Below are 27,706 nucleotides of genomic sequence, written 5' to 3'. Positions count from 1 at the left end.
GCTTAAAAAGATGAGGACAAGGGAGGGTGTGAGGACAAGAGGTGAAGTTCCACACGGAATCACCAACCCAAGCACTTCCATGGAGCCGTTGAGGTTGGCTCTGTCCCGTGGAGGCTCCAAGTGTGCTGGCTGTGATGGGGCTTGGAAGGATTAAAAGCAAAATAAACAGGAAAAAAACTGCTTTAAGTGTGAAAACAGAAGGAGAACGAAGCACAACATGTTTAGTTTCTGGTGGTCTGATTATCGTGTGGCTGTGTAAAGGGTGGGGGGAGGTGGGGAAAAGGGGGGAAAATGATGGGGGGGTGGTATAAAGAATGGGGGTAAAAAGGAACATTCTCTTGTTTTGGTTCTTAGCTCTCTTAAAAAAGCCGAGGAGGGAATAGATAGAACTTAATTTTTATTCTTTAGGTATAATTTTCCGATCTTTTAACACAACCACTTCCCAGCCTGAAGCGGTGGGCAGTGGCTGGAGAGGGTCTGAAAGCACCAGGGAGTGGTCAGAGCTCGGCGCTCAGAGCCCCGGGACCAAACACCGGCCCCAGGCTAGGGGTGACCCGGGAAAGCTCAGCAGCTCCTCTTTCCACGCCGAGAGGAAGCTGTTTTACAGTCCCGCCGCCACTGTGCCCCACGCTGACTGGCGAGCCCTGAGGCGGCTTCCCGCAGACCGCGCTGGGAGCCTGTCGCGGCCGCGGGGGTCCTCCCGCCCGCTGTGGGGCAGCGGTCAGGGCGGGCTGGGATGGATGCTGCCATCCAGGGAGGAGCGGGGCGGAGCCTTCGCGTGACGCCACCGCGCCGCGCACCAATGAGGCGCAACCACGCCTGCCGCCGCGGGCGCGTGGCCGGAAGGGGCGGGGCGGCTGTCGCGGCCGGGCCGGGGCCGGTTTGCGGCGTCTGCACAGCGGCGGGACCGTTCCCGCCTCGGCCGCTTCGGCCCCCGGGGACGCGGCACGGCCCCCCGGGCTTGGCGGAGACATGTCGCCCGCTATTGCGGCTAAGGAAGGCGGGCGGCAGCGCCGGCCCGGGAGCCACCACAACTGCCTGGACGTGAGGAGCGAGGAGCCGCCCGCCCTGGCCCTCTGCGGGGACGGGCTACCGGGCGACGAGGCCGAGGAGCTGCTGCAACCGCCGGAGACGGGTTACAGGCGGGCGAAGGGGTTCCGCGCAGAGCTGGGCAGCATTCTACTGCTGCTGGTGCTCTACGTGCTGCAGGGCATCCCGCTGGGGCTGGCGGGCAGCGTGCCCCTGATCCTGCAAAGCAAAAATGTCAGCTACACCGACCAGGCCTTCTTCAGCTTCGTCTTCTGGCCCTTTAGCCTCAAGCTGCTCTGGGCACCCTTGGTGGACGCCGTCTACCTGCGGGGCTTCGGCCGCCGCAAGTCCTGGCTGGTGCCCACGCAGTACGTGCTGGGGCTCTTCATGATCTATATGTCCACCCAGGTGGACAGGCTGCTGGGCGACGGGGAGGGCCGCGGCCCCGACGTGGTGGCCCTCACGGTGACTTTCTTCCTCTTCGAGTTCCTGGCGGCGACGCAGGACATCGCGGTGGACGGCTGGGCCCTGACCATGTTGTCCAGGGAGAACGTGGGCTACGCCTCCACTTGCAACTCCGTGGGCCAAACGGCCGGATACTTCCTGGGCAATGTCCTCTTCCTGGCCCTCGAGTCGCCCTCCTTCTGCAACAAGTACCTACGGTTCCAGCCCCAGCCCCAGGGGATTGTCACCCTCTCAGGTAGCGCCCGGGGAGCGCCGTGCCGATGGTGCAGGGATGTGGATGCTGCTTCCCTGGGCTTGGACCGCAGCTCCGCTCGGAGCGGGCAGTGGTTCGGCGCCGCGAATGGGGCCTGTGGGAAAGCACAGCCTGCCCGGAGGCTGCTGCTAGAGCCCGCTGCTGCCTGCTGAACTTCCAGGCTCCTCCGGGCTCAGGGCTGAGGGAAATCTGCCTTGTCATCATCTTGGCTGACCTAAGCACTTTGGACCCATCGAGGGCTTTTTTTCCCCCCCGCTCTCTCCCTCTCTAGTTTAATGACCCTGGTGTAGATGCTTGTGTGGAAAAACACACCCCAGCCACAGCCTCCAAAACTAAACAGACCCAAAGGTGTTCCTCCTTTGAGGAGGACTTGTAAGAAACATGTCCTTCTGGGAGGGACAAAAAGGGAGACTGAAAAGGAGTTGCTTCCAGGATGATGTTGTCCACAGGAGGAGCAATTCCAAGTGCTCAGGGTTGAGCATGTAGCCAGTTTCTGAATGGTGGTAAATTAAGGGGGATTTTAGTTTCTGTTTGATGAATTGGAGTCTGTTAGGGCCACCACAGCTAGCTGGTGGTGCAGGTATGGCTTCTCCTTGGTGTTTTGGGGCTTGTTGGGTTGTTTTTCCTTTCAGATAGGTTATATGTGGTGGTTGGTGCTAGGTGCAGTACCTGAGGAGGTGCTTAAAATGGATGTGTTTTGGTTGCAAGGTTGAGCCTAGGCAGCTCAAGGTGGAGCTTGGCCTTCTCACCTCCTGGAAGGAGAGGAAAATCTGGCACCATTCCTGGCTGCAGCTTCAAAGTCAACATGGGGCTGAGTTCCATTTCCTTCTCTGAGATTGCTCTGCCTGTGTCACCTGTGAGCAAAGGTGTGCCAGAACTGAGCTGGGACTGAGCTGGGAGCACCCCAGAGCAGGCAGCCTTGGCTCCCTGGCTGCCCGTGGGGACACTCTCAATCACCACAGCCCCCTGAGCTTGGTGTATAGCTGGAACAGGACCTGCTCCACTGCTCTTAGGCATGAGATGAGACCTCACCTGGAATACTGTCTCCACTTTCAGTTAGTCAGGAGGTGTTAGGTATTAATAGGTTGGACTTGATGATCTCTCAGGTCTTTTCCAACCCTATTGATTCTGTGATAAGAGGGACAGGGACCTGCTGGAGAGAGGGGATGCTTAAAGGCTCGTTTTCACTCTTTATCCTCTACCTGTCTTGCTGATCAGTCCAGATGTCAGCTTCCAGCCTGCTGTAGTTCTGTCTGTGCAGCTACCACCATTGCTAAATAGTCTTCCCCTTCCCTTCCTGTTGCCAGGCCTGTGCCTGGTCTGTCTCTCAAGGAGCACAGAGCAGTCCTCACAGTAACAGCCTCCTGGTTTGTGTCTTTGCCCTGATTCTGTAGCTCATCACTGACCTCCTCTGCTGCTGCTGCAGCTTGCAGAGCTCTGGTGTAGTTCAGAGAGCTTCTTGTGGCTCTGCTTACCTCCACCACCCAGGTTTTGTGTTGCTTGGTGTTGCCTCTCAGTGCTGTTTGTGTAAATGGAGTTGCCACTGCTAGAAATGTGCTCTCTTGGTGTGGGGGGAAATGATCCCCAAGCTCACCAACACAACCAGTTTGGCTTGTCCTGGAGTACTAAGCTGGGTGGAGTGAAGCAAAAGGCAGACAGCTCTGACACTGTAGTTGCAGGATATGATTTTTGGGGTGGTAAAACTGGCTGCAAGAGGTTTCTGTTCCTTGGCTGGTGTGACTGTATGGCACAGCTGGCTGTGCCCACACTGCTCCTGGAGCAGCAGTACTGGAAAGCAGAACACTGCAAGGAGGAGGGCACCTCTCTGGCCCTGCACTGGTTGTAACTGGGCTTGTGCTGAGCTGGTTCAGGCAGGCAGAGCAGCAGAAGGCTTTGTAGCTTGAGAAGGTGAAGAGTTTTCTGCCAGGTGGGATCTCTGAAGGCTTGCAGGCTGAGTGCTGGTGCTAGGGAATGAGAAAGTCAGGATCCCAAGGTGGTTTCAAGGATCATCAGAGAATCACAGACTGGTTTGGGTTGGAAGAGACCTTCAAGATCACTTAGTTCCACCCCTGCTGTTGTGAGCAGGGACACCTCCTGTTAGCCCAGGTTGCTCAAGGCCCCATCCAACCTGGCTTTCAACACTCCCAGGCTCAACTTCTTTGGGCAACCTGTTCCAGTGCCTCACCACCCTCATGGGGAAGAATTTCCTCTTAATGTCCAATCTCAATCCAGCTACTTCCAGTTGGAAACCATCACTCCTCACCCTGTTACTCCATGCCTTGGTCAGAAGTCCCCTTCTGTCCTGCAGGCCCTTGTCACACACTGCTGGGTTTGTTGCTTCCTGCCCAGTTTGCTGTGCAGCCCATGAAGGAAGGGAGAGAAAATGCAACAGCAGAAGGCTCCTCTTCAAGGGCAGGCAGTGACTGTGGAGCACCCTTTTTGCTGGGGGGAGATGTGTAGCTGTGGAATGCCTTTAAGCTGGGAAGGGGAGGCAGCAGTGGTGGCAGCAGGAGCTTGCTGCTGCTGGAAGTTCCTTCTCTAGGTGCTGAAGTTCTTCTGCTTGTAGCCTGTTGGTGGACTTCCCTGCCTTGGTTTTGTGTAACCCACAAACTCCTCCTCTGTGTGGTGGGGGTTTGCTCTTTGTGCTGTGTTGCTAACCCAGCCCTTGCATTGCTGTGCTGCAGCTGGCAGGGCTGACCTGGTCCTGAGCATTCCTCTGCTGATGCTCCAAGCTATTTCTATTCCCTTCCCCACACTGGTGACAGCACTTGGTGCTATTATTAGAGCAGCACTCCTGCCTCTGTTGCAGGCAGGGGCTGTGATCAGCATGACTGAAAATTCCTCTGCTGCTGAAGAAGGTGCCTGCAGGGTACCTTTTTATTGACAGGCCTGAGAGCAGTCACAGCATGCTTTGTGTTGGAAGGAACCTTCAAGATCACCTAGTTCCAAGGGACTGTCAGTGTGTCCCATGGAAGGGACACCTCTCACCAGCCCAGGTTGCTCAGGGCCTCATCCAGCCTGGCCTTGAACACCTCCAGGCAAGGGACATGCACAGCCTCCCTGGGCAGCCTGTTCCTCTGCCTCTCCACCCTCACTGGAAAGAATTTATTCCTGATCCTACATCCCTGGCAGTGAGAGCTGCTTTCCCTGGGGACAGGGAGAGTTCACAGGTATGGCAGAGGCTTTGAAATGCCTTTTCCCCACTGAGGCCAGCCCCATGCTTGCCTTGCCCTCTCCTGTGCTTGCTTTCCTCCTGAGCATAAGCAGCAGCTAATCATTGACTGAACCTTTGCACTGTCCTTGCCCTTTCACCAGCCCTCACTGCTTTGCTTTCAGCTCACCCTGAGGCTCCTGGAGTTGTTTCACAAGCAGGAAGACAAAAGGCTGCTTCTGTCTTACCCTCTGGATGCTGCTGAGCTCTTTCTTGCCTCTGTCATGAAGGTGGAGGGGAGGAGTGTCCTGGATGAGCTCATCCACCGACAGAGGGCTTGTCAGTTGCTGTGGGTTTACTGCCTTCAAACCCACAGCTGGCCACATAGCTGCTTAGAACAGAACCACAGAAGTGGCTGGAAAAGGCCTCCAAGATCAAGTCCAACCTTCAACCCAACCCCACCATGGCCAGCAGACCCCATCCCCAAGGGCCATGGCCACACACTTCTTGAACACCTCCAGGACTGGGGACTCCACCAGCTCCCTGGGCAGCCTGGGACAGTCCCTGACCACTCTTGCAGCAAAGGAACTGCTCTTAATGCCCAAGCTAAGCCTCTCCTGGCACAGTTGGAGGATGTTTCATCTTGCTCTGTCACTGATGCTAGGGAGAAAAACCCAAGCCCCATCTAGCTCTAGGCTCCTTTCAGGGAGTTGTGGAGACCCTTGTCCTCTCCAGACTGAAATAGAGCACTTGGAAGTTAGGAGGTACAATCTCCACTTCAGACAGACAGATTTGACTCTCTGCATCTGTGTGAGACCTTTCATCAGGCCAGCAAGGCCAGGCTGGGTGAGGCCTTGAGCAAGCTGGGCTGCTGGGAGGTGTCCCTGCCCATGGCAGGGGGCTGGAACTGGATGATTCTGAAGGTTCCTTCCAACCCAACCCATTCTCTGACTCTTCAGCCTCCAGAACTCCTTGTGCCATAGAATCCCAGAAAGGTCTGGGTTGGAAGGGAGCTCCAAAGCTCACCCACTGCAGCCCCCTCTGCAGCCAGCAGGGACATCCTCTGCTACATCAGGTTGCCCAGGGCCTTCCTGAGCCTCACCTGGAGCATCTCCAGGGGTGGGGCCTCAACCACCTGCCTGAGCAACCTGTTGCAGGTGCAGAACATGTTCCTGACATCCTCTTTCCATCTCTCTCCTCTAGTTTGGGGCCAGTGCCACATGTGGCCTCCAGCTGGGGCTGGATGTGTCCCAGGGGTGTGGGGCTGAGGGCAGCACCACAGTCGCTCAGCTGGAGGCTGTGAATGACTTCCTCCTCTGAAGTTTTTCCCCTTGTCTTACTCACTGTGGAGGCTTTTCCCCTCCCTGACCAGCTTGTAGTGGCTGCATGTGTAGTCTTCACAAGTGTCATTGGTGTCATTTACCATTTCATGCTTATTATGGGCTGTTTCTCCTCACAGTGCTAATTAGGCACAGAGCACCAGGGACACGACCTGGTTTGCTGCTGCTGCTCTCCCACCTCATACCTCAAGCAGAGGTGTGGCTGTAGGGTGAGGGGAAGGGAAAGGAAGAGTGAGGTGGCTTCTGTGTGCAGCTGCCTGTGTGCTTTGCTGTTGGTCCTTGTTTTCAGGGGAGGCAAAGATGAATGGTTTGATTCCTCTGCTGTCATGAGGTTTAGTTCTGTGGATTGTGGATGCTCAGGGAGTTGGTGAGCTGGGATTGTTGAGCCTGGGGAAGAGGAGGGTCTGGAGAGCAGGGCTGGGGAGGAGCAGCTGAGGGAGCTGGGGGTGTTTGGTCTGGAGAGGAGGAGGCTGAGGGAGACCTCCTTGTTCCCTGCAGCTCCCTGAGAGGAGGCTGGAGCCAGCTGGGGCTTGGGCTCTGCTCCCTAGTGGCAGTGATAGAACAAGAGGAGATGGCCTCAAGTTGCACCGGGGGTGGTTTTGGGTTGGCCATGAGGAACAATTTCTTCCCCCAGAGGGTTGTCAAGCCCTGGAGCAGGCTGCCCAGGGCAGTGGTGGAGTCTCCATCCCTGAAGGTGTTCAAGAGCTGTGTGGCCATGGCCCCTGGGGCCATGATCTGGTGGCCGTGGTGGTGTTGGGTTGCTGGTTGGACTCAATGATCTCAGAGGGCTTTTCCAACCCAAACAGTTCTCTCATCCTACAAAATGTTGGTGATGTCTGCCAGAAGGGTTTGGGTTTATGTTCTCCTTTCCTCTCCCCTCCAGATTTCCTCTTCTTCTGGGGAGCTGTCTTTTTAATTACCACTACACTGGTTGCCCTCCTGAAGAAGGAGAACAAGGAACTAACCCCAACAAAAGAAGAAACAAAAGGCATCACTGATACCTACAGGCTGCTGTTCTCAATCATCAAGATGCCAGCAGTGCTCACTTTCTGCCTTTTGATTCTGACAGCAAAAGTAAGTCAGGAAATAGCCAGCTGCTGGCAGAGGCTGAAGGGCTGCTGAGTCCCTCTGACCTGACTTGAGTTATTCCTTTGCCATCAGAGTCCTGAACTTTGACAGCAGGTTGGAAGCAGAATTGTTTGTGTGCTGGTGCTGAGCAGGGTTGTACAGCAGGAAAGGTCTGTTTGAGCTTTGTGTTTGCAGGAGCAACCTGATCCTGGTGGGGATGTCCCTGCTTGCTGCAGGGGCTTTGGGCTGGGTGAGCTCTGGGAGGCCCCTGCCAAGCTCTGGGAGGCCTCTTCCAAGCCACTGCAGCCTAAAACAAAAGCAGTGTGCTTTGAACCACTGTTGTAGTGAGGCTGCTTGTGTAGCCTGCAGTTCCAAGGACAGGAAATGCTTCTTTTTGACCTCAGTAGTGCTCCTGGAAGCCACAGGGCTGCAGGCTGGGTGTCCACAGCTGCTCCTTGGCCACTGTGAATAGCAGCAGCAGGTTAGACACCACGTCAGGGAGTGTCACTGCTGCCTGCTGTGCTCTTGGTGTGGTTTGGGCTGTGGTGGCAATGCAGAAGTGGGATTGGGTCTCAGAACTTCCTTGGAAATCAAATCAGGGCCAGGAGGGCCTTGTGCTTTGTCACATTTCTGGGTGAATTGAACTTCTAGCCCAGCTGCCACTGCTTTCCAAGAAGGCCAAGGGCATCCTGGCCTGCATCAGGAACAGTGTGGCCAGCAGGAGCAGGGAGGTCATTGTGCCCTGTGCTCAGCACTGCTCAGGGCACACCTGGAGTCCTGTGTCCAGTTCTGGGCTCCTCAGGTCAGGAAAGATGTTGAGCTGCTGGAAGGTGTCCAGAGAAGGGCAACAAAGCTGGGGAGGGGTCTGGAGCACAGCTCTGGGAGGAGAGGCTGAGGGAGCTGGGGTTGCTTAGCCTGGAGAAGAGGAGGCTCAGGGGAGACCTTCTTGCTCTCTCCAGCTCCCTGAAGGGAGGCTGTAGCCAGGTGGGGGTTGGTCTCTTCTCCCAGGCAGCCAGCACCAGAACAAGAGGACACAGTCTCAAGCTGCACCAGGGGAGGTTTAGGCTGGAGGGAGGAGAAAGTTTGTCCCAGCAAGAGAGATTGGCCCTGGGGATGTGCTGCCCAGGGCCAATGGTGGTGGAGTCCCCATCACTGGAGGTGTTCAGGAAGAGCCTGGATGGGGTGCTTGGTGCCATGGCTTAGTTGATCAGCTGGTGCTGGGTGATAGGTTAGACTGGATGATCTCTGAGGTCTTTTCCTACCTGGTTCATTCAATTCTACTCTTTCCCCCATTCCTTCTGGCTGCTTTGCATTGCAGGTTGGATTTTCAGCAGCAGATGCTGTCACAGGACTCAAGCTGGTGGAAGAAGGGGTCCCCAAAGAGCACTTAGCCCTGCTGGCAGTTCCAATGGTTCCTTTGCAGATCATATTGCCTCTGATTATCAGCAAATACACAGCAGGCCCCCAGCCCCTGAACACGTTCTACAAAGCTATGCCTTTCAGGTAAGGAAAACCCCAACCAAGTCTCCCCTTGGAGAAGCAATGATTTGCAGCTTCACCTCAAGCAGGATTCCTTGTGGTGTTCTCTAACTTCAAGGTGCAAGAAGCTTTGTGAGCCTTCTCCTGGTGAGTTGAGCTCTGTGTCCTGTGCCCAGGCTGATGTAGTGTCCCAGCCTGAAGTGTTTTCAGGAGCAGCACTACAGCAGCTCTCTCCTGCTCTGGTTCAGTGTCAGCAAATCCTTGTTCACAGAATCATGACATGGGTTTGGTTGGAAGGTCTTTGAGTTCAGCCCTTGCCCCAGCACTGCCAGCTCCCCGCTGGACCATGGCCCTCAGCACCACATCTCCAGGGCTTCAAAACCCCTCCAGGGATGGGGACTCCACTGCTGCTCCAGGCAGGCTGGGCCAGGGGTTCCCCATGCTTTCAGTGAAGAAATTGTTCCTCATGTCCAACCTAAACCTCTCCTGGGGCAACTTGAGGCCATTTCCTCTTGTCCTGTTGCTTGTTCCTTGGGAGCAGAGCCCAACCCCTACCTGGCTCCAGCCTCCTCTCAGGGAGCTGCAGAGAGCAATGAGGTCTCCCCTCAGCTTCCTCTTCTCCAGGCTGCTCCTCCCCAGCCCTGCTCTCCAGACCCTTCCCCAGCTTGGTTGCCCTTCTCTGGCCCTGCTCCAGCCCTCAGTGTCCTGGGAGTGAAGGACCAAAGCTGAGGCCAGGATTTGAGGTGCAGCCTCACCAGTGCCCAGTCAAGAGGGACAGTCACTGCTGCTGGCCACACCACTGCTGCTCCAGGCCAGGCTGCTGCTGCCCTTCTTGCCCCCCTGGGCACCCCTTGGCTCATCTTCAGCTGCTGTCAACCAACACCCTCAGTCCCTTTGCCACCTGGCAGCTTCCAGCCACCCTGCCCCAAGCCTGCAGCCTTCCTGGGGTGGTTGTGGCCCAAGCTCAGCATCCAGCACTTGGCCTTGTTGAACCTCATCCCACTGAGCCCAGCCCATGGAGCCAGGCTGGACTCACTCTGACTAGGAGGCTCCCTAATGCTGTCAGCTGCCTGCCACAGGCAGCTGTTGATTTTCACATGGCCACAGCTCACTTTGTGTGCTCTCACCAACACCCAAGAGCAGTTCTGGCCCCAGGGGGGTTTGGTTGGATGTCTTGGGCATTGCTCTGTGCAAAAGTGCATCTCTGAGGAGAAGCAGGGGAGGAGGGTTGGAACTTAAAGGATCTGCAGGGGGCTACAAGAAAGCTGGGGAGGGACTTTTGAGGGTGTCAGGGAGGGATAGGACTGGGGGAGGTGGAGCAAGACTTGAAGTGGGGAGATTCAGCTTGGCTGTGAGGAAGAAGTTGTTCCCCAGGAGGGTGGTGAGAGCCTGGCACAGGCTGCCCAGGGAGGTGGTGGAAGCCTCCTGGCTGGAGGTGTTTGCAGCCAGGCTGGATGTGGCTGTGAGCAACCTGCTGTGGTGTGAGGTGTCCCTGCCCATGGCAGGGGGTTGGAACTGGCTGAGCCTTGAGGTCCCTTCCAGCCTAAGCCCTGCTGTGCATCTGTGAATCCTGAAGGTCTCTTCTCACCAGCAGCATCCTGTGCCTGCTGCCCAGGAGGAGCTGTGATGCTTCAGGCAGAAACCATTCTGCTGGAGCCTGTGTGTGAAAACCTTCAGCTGCTGCCTCCTGTCAAGGATTACCACCTGGCAAGGATGAATTTCCACCCCAAGTGACCTTTCTCCTTCCTCCAGGTTGCTGTTTGGGCTGGAATTTGCACTTCTGGTCTGGTGGACCCCTACAGTCAGGCACGAGGGAGGGTTCCCTGTCTACTACTACATCGTGGTGCTGCTGAGTTATGCTTTACATCAGGTACCACAGGCTGGGGGTGGGAAGGGCAGGGGGGACAGGAGGCCATTCCCCATCCCTCAGAGAGGGGAGGATCAATGCTCTCAGCTGCTTTTGGTCCTGGCTCAGCAGAGTTCCACCAGGCCTGCCCTGTGCCCTGGTTGGCTCCCTTTGCTTTGGGTGCTCTTGCCACCGTTTCCCCTCCTCCCACGTGCTGCAGCAGAGTCCCTGGGAGTTGTGCTGATGAAGTTGTTTCCCTGATCATTCTTTTTGCTTCCCTCAAAGCTGAAAAGCTTGGTTGGAGCTGGAGAAATCCCAACGTCCTGACCTCCTTAGGCAAGCTGCTGCATCCTGTGCTGGTCCCTCAGGTTCTGTGCTCCTGGGGCTGGGAGGAATCATTTATTGATAGCTTCTTGTTTGGAGGAACATCATCATGGGGCTGATCCAAAGGCTCTGGAAAACAAACCCCTGGTACAAGCCAGGACTACAAGAAGTCTGCATCAGGACTTAGAAGGGCCTGGGCCAGGACTAAAAGGGTCTGGTGCAAAAGTGCACTTCAGGCCTCAGGGTGGTTTGAAAGGCAAAAGTGTTGGGTTTAGAAGCTATTTTAGCTGGCTTTGTGCTTGGGTTTGCTAAGCTGAGTCACTGCCAGAGCATGTGAGGCTGGATCTGTTTCAGCATGACCTGAGGCAGGTGGCAGGGCTGCTGCCTGGTGCTGCAGAGAGCCAGGCCGCGGGAGCAGCTCCCTCTTCACAGCATCACAGAGCGGTAGGGGCTGGGAGGGACCTTCAAAGCTCATCCAGGCCAAGCCCCCCCTGCCAGAGCAGCATCCCCTAGAGCAGACCACACAGGAACTCACCCAGGCAGGTCATGAATTTGAGAGGGGGAGGCTGCAGAGCCCCCCTGGGCAGCCTGGGCCTCGCTGGGAGCCTCCGGGGCTGCTGCTCCCTCGGAGCCCTCTCTTGGCACGGGTGTCGTGTGGCAGGGTGCTGTGCTGTGCCTGGGGGTGCAGTGCCTGTGCTGTGGGGGGCAGAGCTGAGTGTGCTGTGTGTCTCCTCCCTGCTGCAGGTCACCCTGTACAGCATGTACGTGGCCATCATGGCTTTCAACGCCAAGGTCAGCGACCCCCTGATCGGAGGCACCTACATGACGCTGCTCAACACCGTCTCCAACCTGGGGGGCAACTGGCCTTCCACTGTGGCCCTCTGGCTGGTGGACCCACTCACAGTCAAAGAGTGTGCAGGGGCCCAGCATCACACCTGTGCAACTACAGCTGCTGCAGAAGTAAGTTCAGGAGGCTCTGAAGGGCTCTCTTCAGTTATTTCTTGATGGAATTGGCTCTGCTCCACTCTGCTGAGACCCCACCTGGAGCACTGCATCCAGCTCTGGAGCCTCTGTGCCAGGAAGGATCTGGAGGGGCTGGAAGGTGTCCAGAGCAGGGCCATGAGGAGGAGCAGAGGGCTGGAGCTGCTCTGCTGTGAGGACAGACTGAGGGAGTTGGGGTTGTGCAGGCTGGAGAGGAGAAGGCTCCCAGGAGACCTCATTGTGGCCTTCCAGGATCTGCAGGGGGCTGCAAGAACACTGTGGAGGAACTTTTGAGGGTGTCAGGGAGGGATAGGACTGGGGGGGATGGAGCAAAGATAGAAGTGGGGAGATTCAGATTGGATGTGAGGAAGAAGTTGTTCCCCAGGAGGGTGGTGAGAGCCTGGCACAGGCTGCCCAGGGAGGTGCCCAGGTGGAAGCCTCCTGCCTGGAGGTGTTTGCAGCCAGGCTGGATGTGGCTGTGAGCAACCTGCTGCAGTGTGAGGTGTCCCTGCCCATGGCAGGGGGTTGGAGCTGGCTGAGCCTTGGGGTCCCTTCCAGCCCTGACAATTGATTCTCTTAGTAGTTTAGTTTTTTCCCCCTTGAGAAACCTTTGTAGGACACAGCTTGCACTTGAACATTCCATGTGACTTGGAGCCTTCCCAAAGGAGTCAAAGAAGCTTTTCAGCTTATCTTCAAAGCAACAAAGCTGTTCCAGTACCTGAAAGGGGCTACAGAAAAGGGACTCTTGACAGGGGCTGGGAGTGCCAGGATGAGAGACAATGGCTTTGAGCTGGGAGAGGAGAGACTGAGACTGGAGAGGAGGAAGAAATTGTTGAGTGTGAGGGTGGTGAGAGCCTGGCACAGGCTGCCCAGGGAGGCTGTGGCTGCCTCCTGCCTGGAGGTGTTGAAGGCCAGGCTGGATGTGGCTGTGAGCAGCCTGGGCTGGTGGGAGGTGTCCCTGCCCATGGCAGGGGCTTGGAGCTGGCTGAGCTTGAAGGTCCCTTCCAGCCCAACCCATTCCCTGTGTCTCTGCTTTTCCTGGCTGATAGAATGGAGTCTGCTCAGCTGGGGCTGGGAGAAGAGGAGGCTGAGGGGGGAGCTTCTGAATCCTTACAAATCTGAGGGGTGGGTGTCAGGAGGATGGGGCCAGACTCTTCTCAGTGCTGCCCAGGGACAGGACAAGAGGCAATGGGCAGAAGGTTCCATCTAAACCTCAGGAGGAACTCCTTTGCTTTGAGGGTGGCAGAGCAGGGCAGGAGCAGGCCCAGGGGGGTTGTGGAGCCTCCTTCTGTGGAGGCTTTCAGGGCCCACCTGGATGTGTTCCTGTGTGACCTGCCCTGGGTGATTCTGCTCTGGCAGGGAGGTTGGGCTTGATCTGCAGAAGTCCCCTCCAGCCCCTAGCAGTCTGGGATTGTTTTGCCCTGTCAATAACCAGCATCTTGCCCAAGGCTTGTGGCTGCAGAGGGCTTGTCCAGGTCTGGCTGGGCTGGGCTGGCAGGACCACTGGGGTGGTGCCAGGCTCTCTGTGGCTTAAGGAGGCTGTAGTTACATTTTTGAGAGTAAACCTCCCCAAGCTCAGAGTTGTGGAGGTAACTGCTCTGCTCCTGGCAGCTTGGCTGTCCCCCAGGTCCCCTAAGTTTCTGGGGGCATCCTCTTGGATGCCTCCACACCTCCTGTGATGCTGCTTTGCTTGCTCTCTGTGATCTTGGTGGATCCTCTGGCAGCCTTCCCAGTTCTGGGGAGCCCTGAGGAAGAGAACAAAGAACTTTCTGTGCTGCTGCACACAGCCCCAAGAGCAGGATGCCAAAGCACCTGGGAAGCCAAGGCTCCACTCAGCCTCCTCACCGGCACAGGAGAGATGTTAACCTGCCTGCCTGGAGGGGGGAAGTGCTCAGGGGGTTGTTGGGGCTTTTGTTCCTGGGCTCCTGACTGGGCTCTGCTTCCCTGCTGGATGGCAGGACTCTGTGGGATGTTGTAGGAGTCAGGCAGGGCTGGTTTGAACTGGAGCTGGTGTTGGCTGGTTGCAGAGGGGAAGCTGCCTGTGCAGCATGTGCTCTGCCAGCCTCTTGGTGCCTTGGGTTCCCTCCAGTCCTTCCTCCTTCACCCCACTCCTCTCCTCCTTTGCCATAGAATTGGTTAATAGGGAAAGACCTCCAAGCTCATCCAGTCCAACCCTCAACCCCACCCCACCATGGCCATCCAGCCATGCCCCCAGGTGCCATGGCCACACATTTCTTGGGCACCTCCAGGGATGGGCACTCCACCACCTCCCTGGGCAGCCTGCCCCATGGCCTCTCCACTGGCTGTGTTGTACCACCACTCCCTTTTGATCCCTGAGCTGATCTTGGCTTGTCTCAGAATGGGGCAAATGCTGGCAGGACCTGAGCCCAGTGAGCTGATTTGTCTGGGGGTTATGGGAGTGCTGGAAGCTGAGCAGCAGAAAGAGCTGTGTGCTGTGCCCTCTCCCTTGGAGAGCCTCAGCCTTTGCCTGCCACCTCTGCAGTGGAAGCATCCTGGGCATGGTTACTTCCTCACAAGTGCTCAGAGTCTTGTGCTGTGCATTTGCAGGTCTGTGGTGGGGTGCAAGGAGGTCATTTCTAGAGCAGTCTGGGTAGCCAGGGAGGGGGAAAAAAAAACAGATGGAAGAAGGAACTCTGTTTCCTCATGGGGCTGTGAGCAGTGGCTGCACCTCCAGGCCAGCATCAGGCAGCTGCTGGGGTTCTCCTGTCCAGAGGTAGCTGCCCTGGGCCAGCTGCTCCATTTCCCAGAGGTTTTCAGAGTCACAGAAGGGGTTGGGTTGGAAGAGACCTTCAACATCATCCAGCTCCAACCCCCTGCCCTGGGCAGGGACACCTCCCACCAGCACAGGCTGCTCAGGGCCTCATCCAGCCTGGCCCTCAACACCTCCAGGGAGGGGACAGCCACAGCCTCCCTGGGCAGCCTGTGCCAGTCTCTCCCCAGCCTCACTGTCAGGAATGTCTTCCTCATCTCCAGTCTCAGTCTCCCTCTCCCAGCTCAAAGCCTTTCCCCCTCATCCCTTGTCAAAAGTCCATTCCCAGCTTTCCTGCAGCCCCCTTCAGGTACTGTAACAGTTTCATTACTTTGATGGTAAGCTCCAAAGCTTCTTTTACTCCTTTGGGAAGGCAGAGAGGTTAATGGAGAGCACCTGGCAGTGGTTTAGTGGCCAGCCCAGCCCTGAGCCTTGGCACCACTCAGAAACAAGAGCAAACAAATACATTTAGTCCTAACCAAGAGCAAGTAAAAAGCAGTGGCTGTGAAATGCCTGCTTCCCCAGGGCCTGTGCTTCTCCAGCTGCCAGAGAATGCAGAATACAGAATGAACCAGGTTGGAAAAGACCTCAGAGATCATCCAGTCCAAGCTATCACCCAGCACCAGCTGATCAACTCAACCATGGCACCAAGGGCCTCATCCAGGCTCTTCCTAAACACCTCCAGGGATGGGGACTCCACCACCTCCCTGGGCAGCACATTCCCATGGCCAATATCTCTGGGAAGAATTTCTTCCTCACCTCCAGCCTGAACCTCCCCTGGCACAGCTTGAGACTGTGTCCTCTTGTTCTGGTGCTGGGTGCGTGGGAGAAGAGACCACCCCCCACCTGGCTACAGCCTCCCTGCAGGGAGTTGGAGAGAGCAAGAAGGTCTCCCCTGAGCCTCCTCTCCTCCAGGCTAAGCAACCCCAACTCCCTCAGCCTCTCCTCCCAGGGCTGTGCTCCAGACCCCTCCCCAGCTTTGTTGCCCTTCTCTGGACACCTTCCAGCAGCTCAACCTCCTTCCTAACCTGAGGAGCTCAGAACTGGACACAGGACTCCAGGTGTGGCCTAACCAGTGCTGAGCACAGGGCACAATGACCTCCCTGCTCCTGCTGGCCACACTGTTCCTGGTGCAGGCCAGGATGCCCTTGGCCTTCTTGGCTGCCTGGGCACACTGCTGGCTCCTGTTCAGCCTGCTACCTGCCAGTTGCCTAACTCTGCCTCCTGTGTCTCTCCCTGCCAGCTCTGCAGCCAGGCTGGGGGCTCCTGCGTCACCACCTTGGACGGGTACTACGTGGAGTCCATCGTCTGTGTCCTTCTGGGCTTTGCTTGGTGGTTCCTGCTTGGGCCAAAGTTTAAAAGGCTGCAGGAGGAAGGACAATCTTCCTGGAAGTGCAGGAGGACCAATTGAGGCAGCTGAAATGTTGGATGGACCAGCCAAGGTCGTTTTAGTTTTATTACCCAGACATCCTCCCCTCCCCCCCTGCCCTGCCCCCTAATCAATAAAGAGGAATAGAGGTCCTGGGACGTGCCAGGTGGGTGCTGAGCTGGTGGCACCTGTGTCTGTGGCACCACTTGTCCTCCCACTGGCAGTGCAGAGAGCAGTGGCTCCCAGCTGGCACCTGCCTGCTCCCCCTACCCCTTGGGCTCTGCTGCCCCTGTGGCGCCAAGGGCCAGGCGGCCCTGGGGCTGCCTGTGGAGGAGCTGCGCTGTGCCAGGGCCCTCTGGGCTGCACCCTTCTCAGCTGCCTTCCAGCCCTGCCTGGGCTTCAGCTGCAGTGCTCTGGCAGGGGGAGGGTGGCCCAGGGAAGGAGGTCAGAGGCCCCTTTGACTTGGGGGTTCAAGTGCTTGTCCTCTGGGATCCCTGCTGAGAAGAGCACCCTTAAGGCACAAGCCTGGGGGCTCTGTGGGTCTCACTTGCTGAGCTCTGCAGCAGGAGGCCTGGCAGAGATTTCTCTAACTGTATTTTCTGGCTTTTTCTAAAGCTTTAAACACAACAAAGAGATTTATAAGAAAATATTTTTCTAAACCAATTTCCTTTTGTTTAATTTCTTCCTGCTGCTGCCAAGCATTTGAAGGTTTGCTCTCTTTTGGCCTTCTCTTGAGGGGCAATGGAAAGGAGAATTGCTGTGAGGTTAGGACTCAAGGGATGCACAAATCCTCCAAGCCTTAAGTCCTGAGGGTGTAGAGTGGGTAGGGAGCAGCTGGCACACAGACTGCCAGTGGAGAGGGCATGCAGGCCTCTGCTGCTGCTTTGGAGGGAAGGAAGTTGATATAGATCAGAGTCCCAGAACGGGTTGGGTTGGAAGAGACCTTCAAGATCATCCAGTTCCAAGCCCCTGCCACAGGCAGGGACACCTCCCCCCAGCCCAGGCTGCTCCAGGCCTCATCCAGCCTGGCCTTGAACACCTCCAGGGAGGGGACAGCCCCAGGGCAACCTGTTCCAGTGTCTCCCCACCCTCACTGTCAAGCATCTTTCTCCAATGTTCAACATCCCTGAAAGCTGAACCTTTGAATTCCAAAGCCCTGACTCTTCCCAGCCTGGGGAAGGAAAGCTGCCCAGTGCCTTTGGGAGTGTCTTGGTGCTGACCAAGCTGCCAGCTCAGTCAGCTGGTGCACAGCCTGCTGTGGCAGGAGGCAGCTAAGCTGAATCCTGCTGCAGAAACTGCTTGGCTCTAGTGCTGTGTGGTGGAAACATTCCTGTGGCAGTCAGCAAAAGGACTTCCTCCTGGGTGCCTTGGTGGTGGCCAGCAGGAGTCCTGTGTGCCCAGGCAGAGGGCCCTGGGCTGTTGGTGGATGCATTTGGGACATCATCAGTCAAACAGGAGAACCCTTCAGGTGCCTTGGCAGGGGCCAGGGTTCCCTTTCCCCTTCTGTCTGCCTTGCCTTGGCAGTAATTGAGGTGTTGCATCCTGAGCTTAGTGTGCCAGGCTCCAGAGGGAGGGGGCTGTGGATCCTCAGGATCAATCCCTACTGACTTGGGGCTGACTGGAGGGGAGGTGTGAGTGTGCACAAAGTGTCTGCATAAGGAGTAAGAAGGTGTCCAGAAGAGGACAGTGTGACCAAGAGCCTTCTTGGCCACTGAAACCTATCCTCTGTCTCTTCCCCTGCCAGTGACAGCCTTGATGGTTGGTGGAAAGGCAAACCCTGGGCTAGATCTCCTCTGGCTGTGACCTGGGGTCCAGCCTCCCTTTTTCTTTCAAGCACAGCAGAAATCAGCCAAGCTGAGTGCAGCCACATTGCTGTTACTCCCCAGACTCAAGGTCTTCCATTCCCACCTCTGCCTTAGCACAGGAAGAATGCAAGGGGAGGTCAGGAGAGGTTTGTAGTGCCTGCATCTTGCAGCTCAACCAGAGCTTGACTGGGCTTACTCTTCATGAGGCACTTCAGCTCTGGCTTTGCTGGGACAAGGAGCCACCTGAATTCCATGTTCTCCACAGCTGGAGAGGCTTTTAGCTTTTTTGACTTGGAGTTCAAACTTGTCAGGTGCAGGGCATGGCAAATGAAGTGGTTTAGAGTTGGCTTTTACTTGGCAGTTTGGGGGGTTGGCTCTTTCTGAAGGTGTCAGTGAACCTTCTTATTGGTGAAGGTGGCTTGAGGCTGGCTCACAGACTCATTTAGAACAGAAAACAGCCTTGAGATCATCAAGTCCAACCATAATGAAGACAGAGCTTTGAGATCAAGTCCAACCATAGTTAAGAGCCTTAAGACCTTCAAGTCCAACCATAGTTAAGAACCTTAAGACCTTCAAGTCCAACCATAATTAAGATAGCACTTTAAGATCAAGTCCAACCATAGTTAAGAGCCCTAAGACCTTCAAGTCCAACCATAGTGAAGAAAGAGCTTTGAGGTCAAGTCCAACCATAGTTAAGAGCCCTAAGATCTTCAACCATAATTAAGATAGAGCTTTAAGATCAAGTCCAGCCATACTTAAGAGCCTGACCTAAGAGCCTTAAGACCCTCAAGTCCAACCATAATGAAGAAAGAGCTTTGAGATCAAGTCCAACCATAGTTAAGAGCCCTAAGACCTTCAAGTCCAGCCATAGTTAAGACAGAGCTTTGAGATCATGAAGTCCAGCCATAGTTAAGAGCCCTAAGATCTTCAAGTGCAGCCATAAACCTTACTGACACATCAACATGGAACATCCAGCTCTCCAAACCAGTGGTGAGAGATGTGAAAGGTGACCTCAGTTACAGAGTGCCTTAGGTTGGAAAGGGCCTTAGAGAGATCTCCTCCTCCAAAGGAAGCAGCTCTCTCCTTTTTCAGGCTGGATGGGTTTGGGTTTGGGGTTTTGCTGCTGGAAAGGGGTTGGAAAGGTTCAGTAAAGTTTAGGTCTTGCTACTTTTTGTTCCTCCCCACCCTGTTTCAAAGTGCAATGTCAGGTTTTGGTCATTCTTAGGATGACTGTGGGCTTCAGCAGCTTCAGCATTAGCCCAGGCAAACAAACAAATCCCTGTAAAAGGGCAAGAAGAAAGAAGGGGCCCAAGCTCTCCCTTTACTGAAAGGGGAGATGGAGAAAAGGGTCCTAAAAGTGGTAGCAGATGTTGGAGGGCATGAGTGGGGTTCAGCTGTGTCTCTTCTCTAGCAAAATGGCAGGAACTGGGGCTTGTAGGTGAAGGGTTTGTCTGTGCTGCCCCACATCTGGTGTGCAAGAGGCTGGCTGCCCCAGAATGGAGCTGTTTGGTTGGTTGCAGATGGTTTTCTGTGCACCAAAGGCTGCCAGGTGGTGGTTTGGCTTAAATCCCTGAGCCAGGAGCACTGTGGGGTGAGGTAGGTCCCAAGGGAGAAGTATGGGGAGGTGGAGAGCTCTCCCCTGGTGCCCATGGTGCTGTGGGGACTTGCAGTGCAGGAGTGACCATCACCTGCACTCAAAAGCAGCATTTGTTGCTTCCCAGGGCTTCACTAAGAGGCAAATCCTGGTGCTCCAAACTTCAGTTCTGTAATCCCAGGACCCTGCAAGAGAGGCTGTAAGGGGCAGCTTGAAGGCCTGAGGAGCTGTGTCCAGTGGGGTCATGCACTCACCCCTGCTGTGCCTGCCCCTCATACAATCACAGACTGCTTTAGGTTGGAAGGGACCATCCAGCTCCAGGCCCCTGCCGTGGGCAGGGACACCTCCCACCAGCCCAGGCTGCTCAGGGCCTCACCCAGCCTGGCTTTGAACACCTCCGGGGAGGGAGCAGCCGTGCAAGCCAACAGCTGAAGATGCAAGGTGCCAGCCCTGCCCCCCTGTGCTGCTACCGACACCCACCCTCCAACCCCAGCTCCACCTTTGTTACGGACTCTGCAGCGCCGCCCCCTGGCACCGCTTCCTTGGTTTAAGAGCAGCTGCTGAGGTTTGTTGTCCTCTAGGTGTCCTCAGCGCAGTCTCGGGTGGTGATGAGCGCTGTGCTCAGCTGCCCGATGACGGAGGGAGTTCAGATGGGCTGCGAGGAGAAACTTCTTTGGTGTGAGGCTGCTGGAGCCCTGGAGCAGGCTGCCCAGAGAGTCTCCTTGGGAGACTTCCAAGAGCCATCTGGATGTGTTCCTGTGTGGCCTGCCCCAGGTGACCCTGCTTTGGCAGGGGGGTTGGAGCTGATGATCTCCAGAGATCCCTTCCAACCTCTACCATTCTGTGGCTCTGTGATCTGATACCACAGGGATGAGCTCTGTCACTGAGTGCTGTCGAGCCCACTGGGGGCCAGCAGAGCTCCAGAATGGAGCTCCTGAGTTTTGCAGGCAGCAATACTTAGACTCACAGAAGTGTTTGGGTTGGAAGAGCCCTCTGAGGTCATTGAGTTGAGCCCAACACCACCCTGGCCACTAAACCCTGTCCCCAGGTGCCATAGCCAGACATTTCCTGACCCCTCCAGGGATGGTGATTCCCCACCAGGAGACAGGCTGATTTGTTTGGCTTTTCCCCCACCACACACACTGCAGCCAAGCCCAGCAGCACCTTTCCAAGCTGCTGGGCTACTGGTTCTGCTTTGGCACCGTTGCTGTGTTCCTTGCTTCACCTTGAGGCCTTCACTCTTGAGCTGAATAAAGCCAAGCTATCAATGGTGCCACTTGCTTGGAGAAGCAAAGCACAGCCAGGGGAATGTTTAGCTTCTAGCCACTCAGTGAAGAGCTTGGGTTTAGTCTGAACTTTGGAGGGAAAGCTTTGACTTGGGTTTTGCTGCCTGGGGTTATAAATTCTCAGTGGGATTGGTGCTTTGCCTGAGGCTTGGTACCAAGATCATCTCATTTGCTGCCTGTTGGTGTGGAAACCTCAGAACTGGGTTGAAAGGGAAGACTTGAGTCAGCATAAACATGTGTAGTTTTTATGTTCTTGTAACGTCTGTGTTTTCTTTAAAGACCATCCAGGTGCATTGCACACAGGGGCATTGGATTCACCCCAGGGGAACGCTTGGCTTGAGCCAAATTACAAACACTTGTTAGTTTGGAACTCAAAGGAAAAGAATAAACAACTGACGCTGATCAATCCAGCAGTGCTCCCAACTTGTGTTTTCTCTTCACACACTGCTGCAGGCTGTGTCTGGCAGCACATTTCCGGGGTGGGGGGTGATCTGTTTGAGGTTTGATGAGTTAAGCTCATTACCGGTTCGGTTTAAATGCAAACCTAAGGCACTACGTGAGGTCACCAGAGCCTGGCGTGGCAGCTGCCTGAGCGCAGAAGCGGTGCCGAGCCTGGCTTTGAAGGTTTATTGCAGCCTGCTCCAGGCACTGCCCCCAAAATCCGCTTCCGCAGGGCGCAGCTCGCCGCTGGTCACAGTACCACAGCATCACTAAGGTTGGAAGAGACCTCCAAGATCATCGAGTCCAACCTGGTCGCTCACCCCCTTCCCGGCTCCCCAGGCCCGGCCCTCCGGCTCCCTCATCCCTTCCCGGGATCCCTCCCCGGGTCCCCTTCCTGGTTCCCTTCCGCGGGTGCCCCCCGCGCGGCTCCCGGGCCGCGCCGCCGGCTGCCGGCAGGGGGCGCTGCGCGGGGGGCGCGGGGCGGCCATGGCGGAGCGGCGCGGCGGGGCGGCCGAGGGCCTGGCTCGCCTCTCCGAGTGGGCGGACGCGCACCTCAGCCTCCTGCGGGTAACGGGGCCGGGGCGGGCGGCGGGAAGCCGGCTGCGGGGCCGGGGCTGCCCGAGGCGGCCCGGCTGAGCCCCGCTGTCCTCTGCCCGCAGAGCCTGAGCGCCGGGATGGCGGTGGCCGGGGTGCTGGTGCTGGCGCGGAGCGTCCGCTTGGTGAGTGCCGGGGGAGCCGGGGGGCTCCGCGGGGGCTTTCCCGGGGGTCCCTCGCGGCCTTGCCGGGAGCCCGGGGCGGCGAGCAGCTGCCGGGGAAGGCGGCGGCCGGCTCGGGCCCGGGCACAGCCGTGCCACGCCGGCTGCAGGCCGTGTCCCCTGTCGGGCGGCATCTCGGCGGCCGGAACCCGGGGCCGCGCCTCGCCCCCTCGTTTGCTTTCTCGCTTAATCCCTTGTCCGCGTCTCGGCGGCTTCCTGCAGCCCTTCCTGCAGCCCAGGCTGCCTCGCTCCTCTCGTCCAAATACAGCTGAAGCAGAGGAGGCTTCCTCTCACCTTTCCCCCATGCTCCCATGAGCAGAGCTGCTCTTAGCATGCGTTCAAACCTGACGCTAAGTATCCCTTCCCTCCTGAGATGCTTTGTTCACGGCCGGAGCTGTGCCGTCACAGGCAGTTCCCCTTCCCCCTTGCTCCTCCAGCTGCTTCTAAATAAGAATAAATAAATAAATAAAAGAGTTATGAGCATAAAGAAAGAATCATCACCATCACAAAAAGCTTTTACCATCGGCAGCCTCTTCCCTCTGCACAGCTCCAGAGGTGCACTTTGCAATGGGAGAACATCTGCAGAGGCTTGAGGATCCTGGCAGAAAGCCTCAGCTACACATGGTGCCAGGATTGTTATTGGGGTTTGTCCTTGCTGCTGTTTTGTTTGGTTGGGTTTTGGATTGAGTTTTTACATCGAGGCTTTGTGCCTCTGCTGGGAGCTTCCAGTGCAAAAGGGATCAGACTTGAACAACTTCCCTCAGATTCTGATTCACAGAAGCACAGAACAGGCTGGGCTGGAAAGGACCTCCAGAGGTCACCCAGTCCAACCCCCTGCAGTCAGCAGGGACATCCCCAGCTAGATCAGGTTGCCCAGAGCCCTGTCCAGCCTCACCTTGAGTATCTCCAGGGATGGGGCCTCAACCACCTCCCTGGGCAACCTCTTCCAGTGTTCCACCACCCTCATGGTGCAGAACTTGTTCCTCACATCCAATCCAAATCTGCTCTGTTCTAGTCTGAAGCCATTGCCCCTGCTCCTGTCCCTGCAGGCCTTTACAAACAGCCTCTCTCCATCCTTCAGATACTGGCAGGCTGCTATGAGGTCTCTCTGGAGCCTTCTCTTCTCCAGGCTGAACACCCCCAGCTCCCTCAGCCTGGCCTCATAGCAGAGCTGCTCCAACCCCCTGAGCATTTTCGTGGCCCTCCCCTGGACTCCCTCCTTCAGCCTTTCCTTGCATCCTGGTGGAGGAGCTTAAGGACACAAAGGGGAAGGCTTAGTCAATAACTGCCCTGCAGCAGGAAGGTCTCAGGGTCTCCCCGCGGCGGTTTGGGATTCTCCTTGCCCCCGAGGGCCGGTGTGCCACAGCAGTTGTACATGAGCAGGTCAATACTTTTCACAGCTGTGCAGAAGCAGCTTAGTGTTCTACAAAAGGCTTCTTGCAGCCAGACCTTTAGACATCAGCGCCGTAAATCCTGGGTGTTAGAGCCATCCCCAGGGCCTGTCCTCCTCCCTCCAGCCCATAAATTCTTGGCTGCTTCTCCCCTCTGCTGCTGGCCAAGCCTGGGCTGCAGCAGTGCTTCATTTTCCTGTGTGATCAGGTAACCCTCCCTTTGCATCCCCCCTGTAAACCCAGGGCTCTGGTATCAAATTTAATCTCCTTGTGATCTTTTCAGAGGTGTACACCTGCCTTTGTCCCTCTCCTCTTTCACTCCCTTATCAAAGCCTGTGTTGTTTCTGTCCCCCCTGCTCTGCCTTTGTTGCAGTGTCTGCTCTTTGCTGGCTCTTCAGACACCTCTTGGCCTCCTTTCACCCCTATTTAGCACCCGTTTGAAATGCTCTTTTCATGGTGAACCGAGTGAATTCCAATATGCACTGCCCCCCAAACGCCACTTTCTGTTCTTGCTCTGAGCCTTGCTTGCATGGCCACCCCCTCCTTGCAGGACCTTCCCTCCTTGAGGGAACACCCCTCAGTGTCTGGCAGGCCTGGCACATGATGGCTTCTGCAGCTGATTGCTGCTAAATACAGCTAAAGATACTCCTCTGTGCTGCCTGATAGCAGAGCTGCAATGTGCCAGGCTGTTGTAAGAATCATGGAGAATGGTAGGGGTTGGAAGGGATCATCCAAGCCCCCTGCCAAAGCAGGGTCACCCAGGAACACATCCAGATGGGTCTTGAAAGTCTCCAGAGGAGACTCCACAGCCTCCTCCAGGGCTGCAGCACCCTCAGAGTACAGAAATTTCTCCTCATGCTGAGGTGGAACCTCCTGGGTTCCAGTTTGCATCCACTGCCACTTGTCCACAGGACAGCACTGAAAAGAGTCTGGCCCCTTCTTGACACCCACCTCCAGGTATTTATAGGCATTAGTGAGATCCCCTCTTGGGCTGCTCTTCCCAGACAAAACAGCCTCAGGTCTCTCAGCCTTTCCTCCTCAGACTGATGTTCCAGTCCCTTCATCAGCCTGTGTTGAAGTGGGGAGCCCAGAACTGGACCCAGGGCAGAGTGCAGGGTGGGGAGAACCTCCCTTGACCTGCTGGCCGTGCTGCTCTTCTTCATGCACCCCATTGCTCTTCTTTCCATCAACAGACAGCAAAGTTCACAAGTGCTGTGGATATACCTGTGGAGTTTGTCAGAAAGAATGTGAAACTGAGGGGGAAGTTACACCACGTCACAGAGAAGGGCCTGGAGGTTGAGCACATCCCCATCAGCCTTCCTCTCATCACATCCATCCAGAGAAAATGTAAGTGAGAGGAGGGGAAGAACTAAGACAGAAATGAAAAATCTGTGTTCTTAGTGTGGCTGCAGGAGCAAGCTGGAAGAGGGAGGGTGAAGGTGTTTGGGGCTCTGAGCAACCTGCTCTAGTTGTAGATGTCCCTGCTGACTGCAGGTGGTTGGACTGGGTGACCTTTAAAGGTCCCTCCCCACCCAAACCAGTCTGTGATTCTGTGAGTCCATTAGTTGCTTTCATGGCTCATCTCCTTCCTGGCAAAAAAGGACTCTGCTGGGAACAGGCTTTTATTTAGGGATGAGGATCTGGCAGCCATGTACAAGGCCATTGTCATGGACAGTATTTCTGTCACTTGGCAGAAGCTGTCCATCAGCTCTGAGTCACCCTCTTGCTTTGCACATCAATACCTGCAGGCCCTGGTGCCTCTTGCCTATTGTTTGTGCCCTCCCAGATAAAAGGGCAGCGACTGGTAATGAAAACACTTCCATCTGTGTGCAAACCAGCTCCAATCACTTCTGCAAGCTGGAGTTCATCTGCTTTTTCTGAAAGGAGAGAGGAGACCAAATTCTCCTGTGTGAATAAATAGTGTCTGGGGGAGCTAAAATGGGTTGGGCTTCTTTTGGTTTGCAATCCATGGGAGTAAATCCATAACTAGCAGGCAAGGGGCTGTGCAAAGCATCGAGTTTCCTTTGCTGCAGGCAATAACCAGAGTTCTCTCTTTCTCCAACCAGGGCAATCCAAAGGTCTTCTGCTGGTGAAGCTTGCTGGAGTGGAGTTGGCTCCCAGTGGCATGGCCTGGTTACAGCAGGAGCTGAAACCCAAGCAGATGATCTGGTTCCAGCTCCTGGGAAGGGAGGAGCTGGCACTCGAGTGCCTTGTGTTAGTAAATAAGGTGAAGAGGGTGTCCAAAGCGGACTTGTCTCTGCAGGCTTGAGGTTGAGGTCAGGCAGTTCAGTCACCTCAGGACGTTGAAGGGGTGGGCCCAAGATTTGTCTGTGGGAATGAATTCTAATTGTACTTGGAAACCTGATTTCCAGAGCAGGGTTTCTGCAGACTGGTTCATCAGCACTGGTGGGGCCATACTTTGAGTGCTGGGTCAGTCTTGGGGCACTCTGCTGCAAAGACATTGAGGTGCTGGAGTGTGTCCAGAGAAGAGCAATGAAGCTGGTGAAGGGTCTGGAGAGCAGGACTGGGGAGAAGCAACCTGGGGTTGTTTGGCCTGGGAAAAAGGAGGCTGAGGGCAGACTTTCTGACTCTCTACAACTCCCTGAAAGGAGGTTTGGGTCAGTCTCTTCTCCCAAGAAACAAATGATAGGACCAGAGGAAATGGCCCCAGGTTGCACCAGAGGAGGTTTAGGTGGGAGATGAGGAAAGGTTTGTGAAGCACTGAAGCAGGCTCCCCAGGGAAACGAGTGAATGACCTGGAGGCATTTAGAAGATGTGCAGGTGTCTGCTGAGGGTGACTTGGCAATGCTGGGTTCATGGTTGGACTTGGTCTGAAAGATCTCTTCCAGGCAGAATGTTTGTGTTTTGTGTCACACCAGTGTTTCTGTCTCTCAGTGCTGGACTCTGTCATTTGTACCGAGGGCTGGGAAACACTAGCACAGGTTGCCCAGAGAGGCTGTGGCTGCCTGGGGTTGGATGAGGCCCTGAGCAATCTGGGCTGGTAGAAGTTGTCCCTGCCCACGGCAGGGGGGTTGGAACTGGATGATCTTGAAGGACCCTTCCAACCCAACCCATTCTATGAATCCATGATTTAGTTCTGATTAGCCAGATACTGAGTCCATCAAATGTTCTCTCACAAGTGTATTGCACAAGTGTTAGGCTTTAAGCCAGCTGGACTGCTCTTAAGTCTGCTAGAGAGTAGATCTAGGCAGAAGTAAAGCTTGCATCTCAGAGGGATCTCACACCTCACCTCCTGTTTGAAAAGTGAATGTCATCTTTATCCTGCCTTTGCATAGGGTCGATTCCTCAGCGTGTGCTTAAATGAAGAGGTCTTGAGGCGAGGGCTTGGCAGAACAGTGCCTATTGAGGGGCTGCCTCACGACTCCCTCCTCCACTGGAAGCTTCACAGAAGGCTGCTTCGAGCAGAGTATAAGGCCTTGAAGAAACACAAAGGAATATGGCAAGAAGAAAGCTACTACGAAAGACTTCGAGACCGGATCGGCGGCAGTCGAGCGGTGCAGAGCCTGAAGCAGTTCGTGAGCTGGTTGAGAAGCTCTGTGTGAGGGTCAGAAGGGAGGCTGGGCTGCTGAAATGCCAATTCTTTATGATTCTTGCTTTAGCTCAAGCAGAAGGTTATGATCAGAACCACTGCCCGAGGGTCCCTGCCTTGAGCAGGAAACCCAGGAGGCTGCCCAGTGCCACGGTGAAGTCCGCATGGGGCTGGGCTTTAACAGCAATGCAAAGGGCAGGGATTAAAATGTTCTGAAGCCAAACTTTTCCTCAGTGATCTCCTGAACTGGCTGCTCAGTTTGCCTCTGGTGAGAGCAGTGGGCAGTCCAGCTCTGCAGGGAGTTAGTTCACAGGGTAGGGCCTCAACTGCTTCTCTGCCACAGGTCATTGCTACCTTGGTTAGAAAAGTCCCCTTTCCAGAGCTGGTGGGATGTGCTTGCTCAGGAGCACTCTGCTTTGGATTCCATTCTTGTGCCACTTGGGCAGATCATTTGTGGTTTAAAATATCTTTCAGCTTGAATAATGGCTTGCATTGTTGCTGACAGAGAAGGTGATTTGTCATGGCTGAGCTTATGAAGCTGATAAGGGTCACAACAACTAAAGTTTCTTGGAAGGAAAAAAAGCCACTTGGTGCATGGAAGAATAAAACTGAACCCCCCAGGCATCCAAGGGTTTGGGGACATCATTCAGTGGGAGAGGAAAAGCTTCAGGGCTTTGGGGGGTTTAGGTTTTGGCTGTTTGTTTGTTTGTTTTCCCTGCTGGTTCTATAAATACCTAAAATTAGCTAGGAAATAAAATGAAGTTTCCCAAGAGGAAGCCATCCTGTGCCAGTGAATCCTTGGCTTTGTT

At 55.6% G+C, this 27,706-nt stretch overlaps 2 protein-coding genes across 3 annotated transcripts; both read left to right on the top strand.

Moving 5' to 3' along the window:
* The first annotated feature begins 845 nt into the window (after positions 1-845).
* On the top strand, positions 846-16,173 carry SLC33A1 (solute carrier family 33 member 1). 2 transcript variants are annotated; one of them, XM_009906603.2, is made up of 6 exons: positions 846-1,729; positions 7,122-7,312; positions 8,625-8,809; positions 10,538-10,655; positions 11,700-11,915; positions 15,950-16,173. In XM_009906603.2, exons 1-6 carry the CDS (start codon positions 973-975, stop codon positions 16,115-16,117), a joined length of 1,635 nt encoding a protein of 544 aa, XP_009904905.2. In that variant the 5' UTR covers positions 846-972; the 3' UTR covers positions 16,118-16,173. The 2 variants fall into 2 exon arrangements, with proteins under 2 accessions (XP_009904905.2, XP_054022402.1); XM_054166427.1 differs by lacking the exons at positions 7,122-7,312; positions 10,538-10,655.
* Positions 16,174-21,653: 5,480 nt separating this feature from the next.
* C13H3orf33 (chromosome 13 C3orf33 homolog) lies at positions 21,654-26,995 on the top strand. Its single transcript, XM_054166523.1, has 5 exons — positions 21,654-21,768; positions 21,861-21,920; positions 24,541-24,694; positions 25,414-25,574; positions 26,644-26,995. The coding sequence occupies exons 1-5, from the start codon at positions 21,688-21,690 to the stop codon at positions 26,908-26,910; spliced, it is 723 nt and encodes a 240-aa protein (XP_054022498.1). The 5' UTR covers positions 21,654-21,687; the 3' UTR covers positions 26,911-26,995.
* Positions 26,996-27,706: the final 711 nt, after the last annotated feature.

Source organism: Dryobates pubescens, chromosome 13 (assembly GCF_014839835.1).
Source record: "Dryobates pubescens isolate bDryPub1 chromosome 13, bDryPub1.pri, whole genome shotgun sequence".
Lineage (NCBI taxonomy): Eukaryota > Metazoa > Chordata > Aves > Piciformes > Picidae > Dryobates > Dryobates pubescens.
Note: the sequence above shows the minus strand (reverse complement) of the source record. Positions and strands in the feature narration are given on the sequence as shown.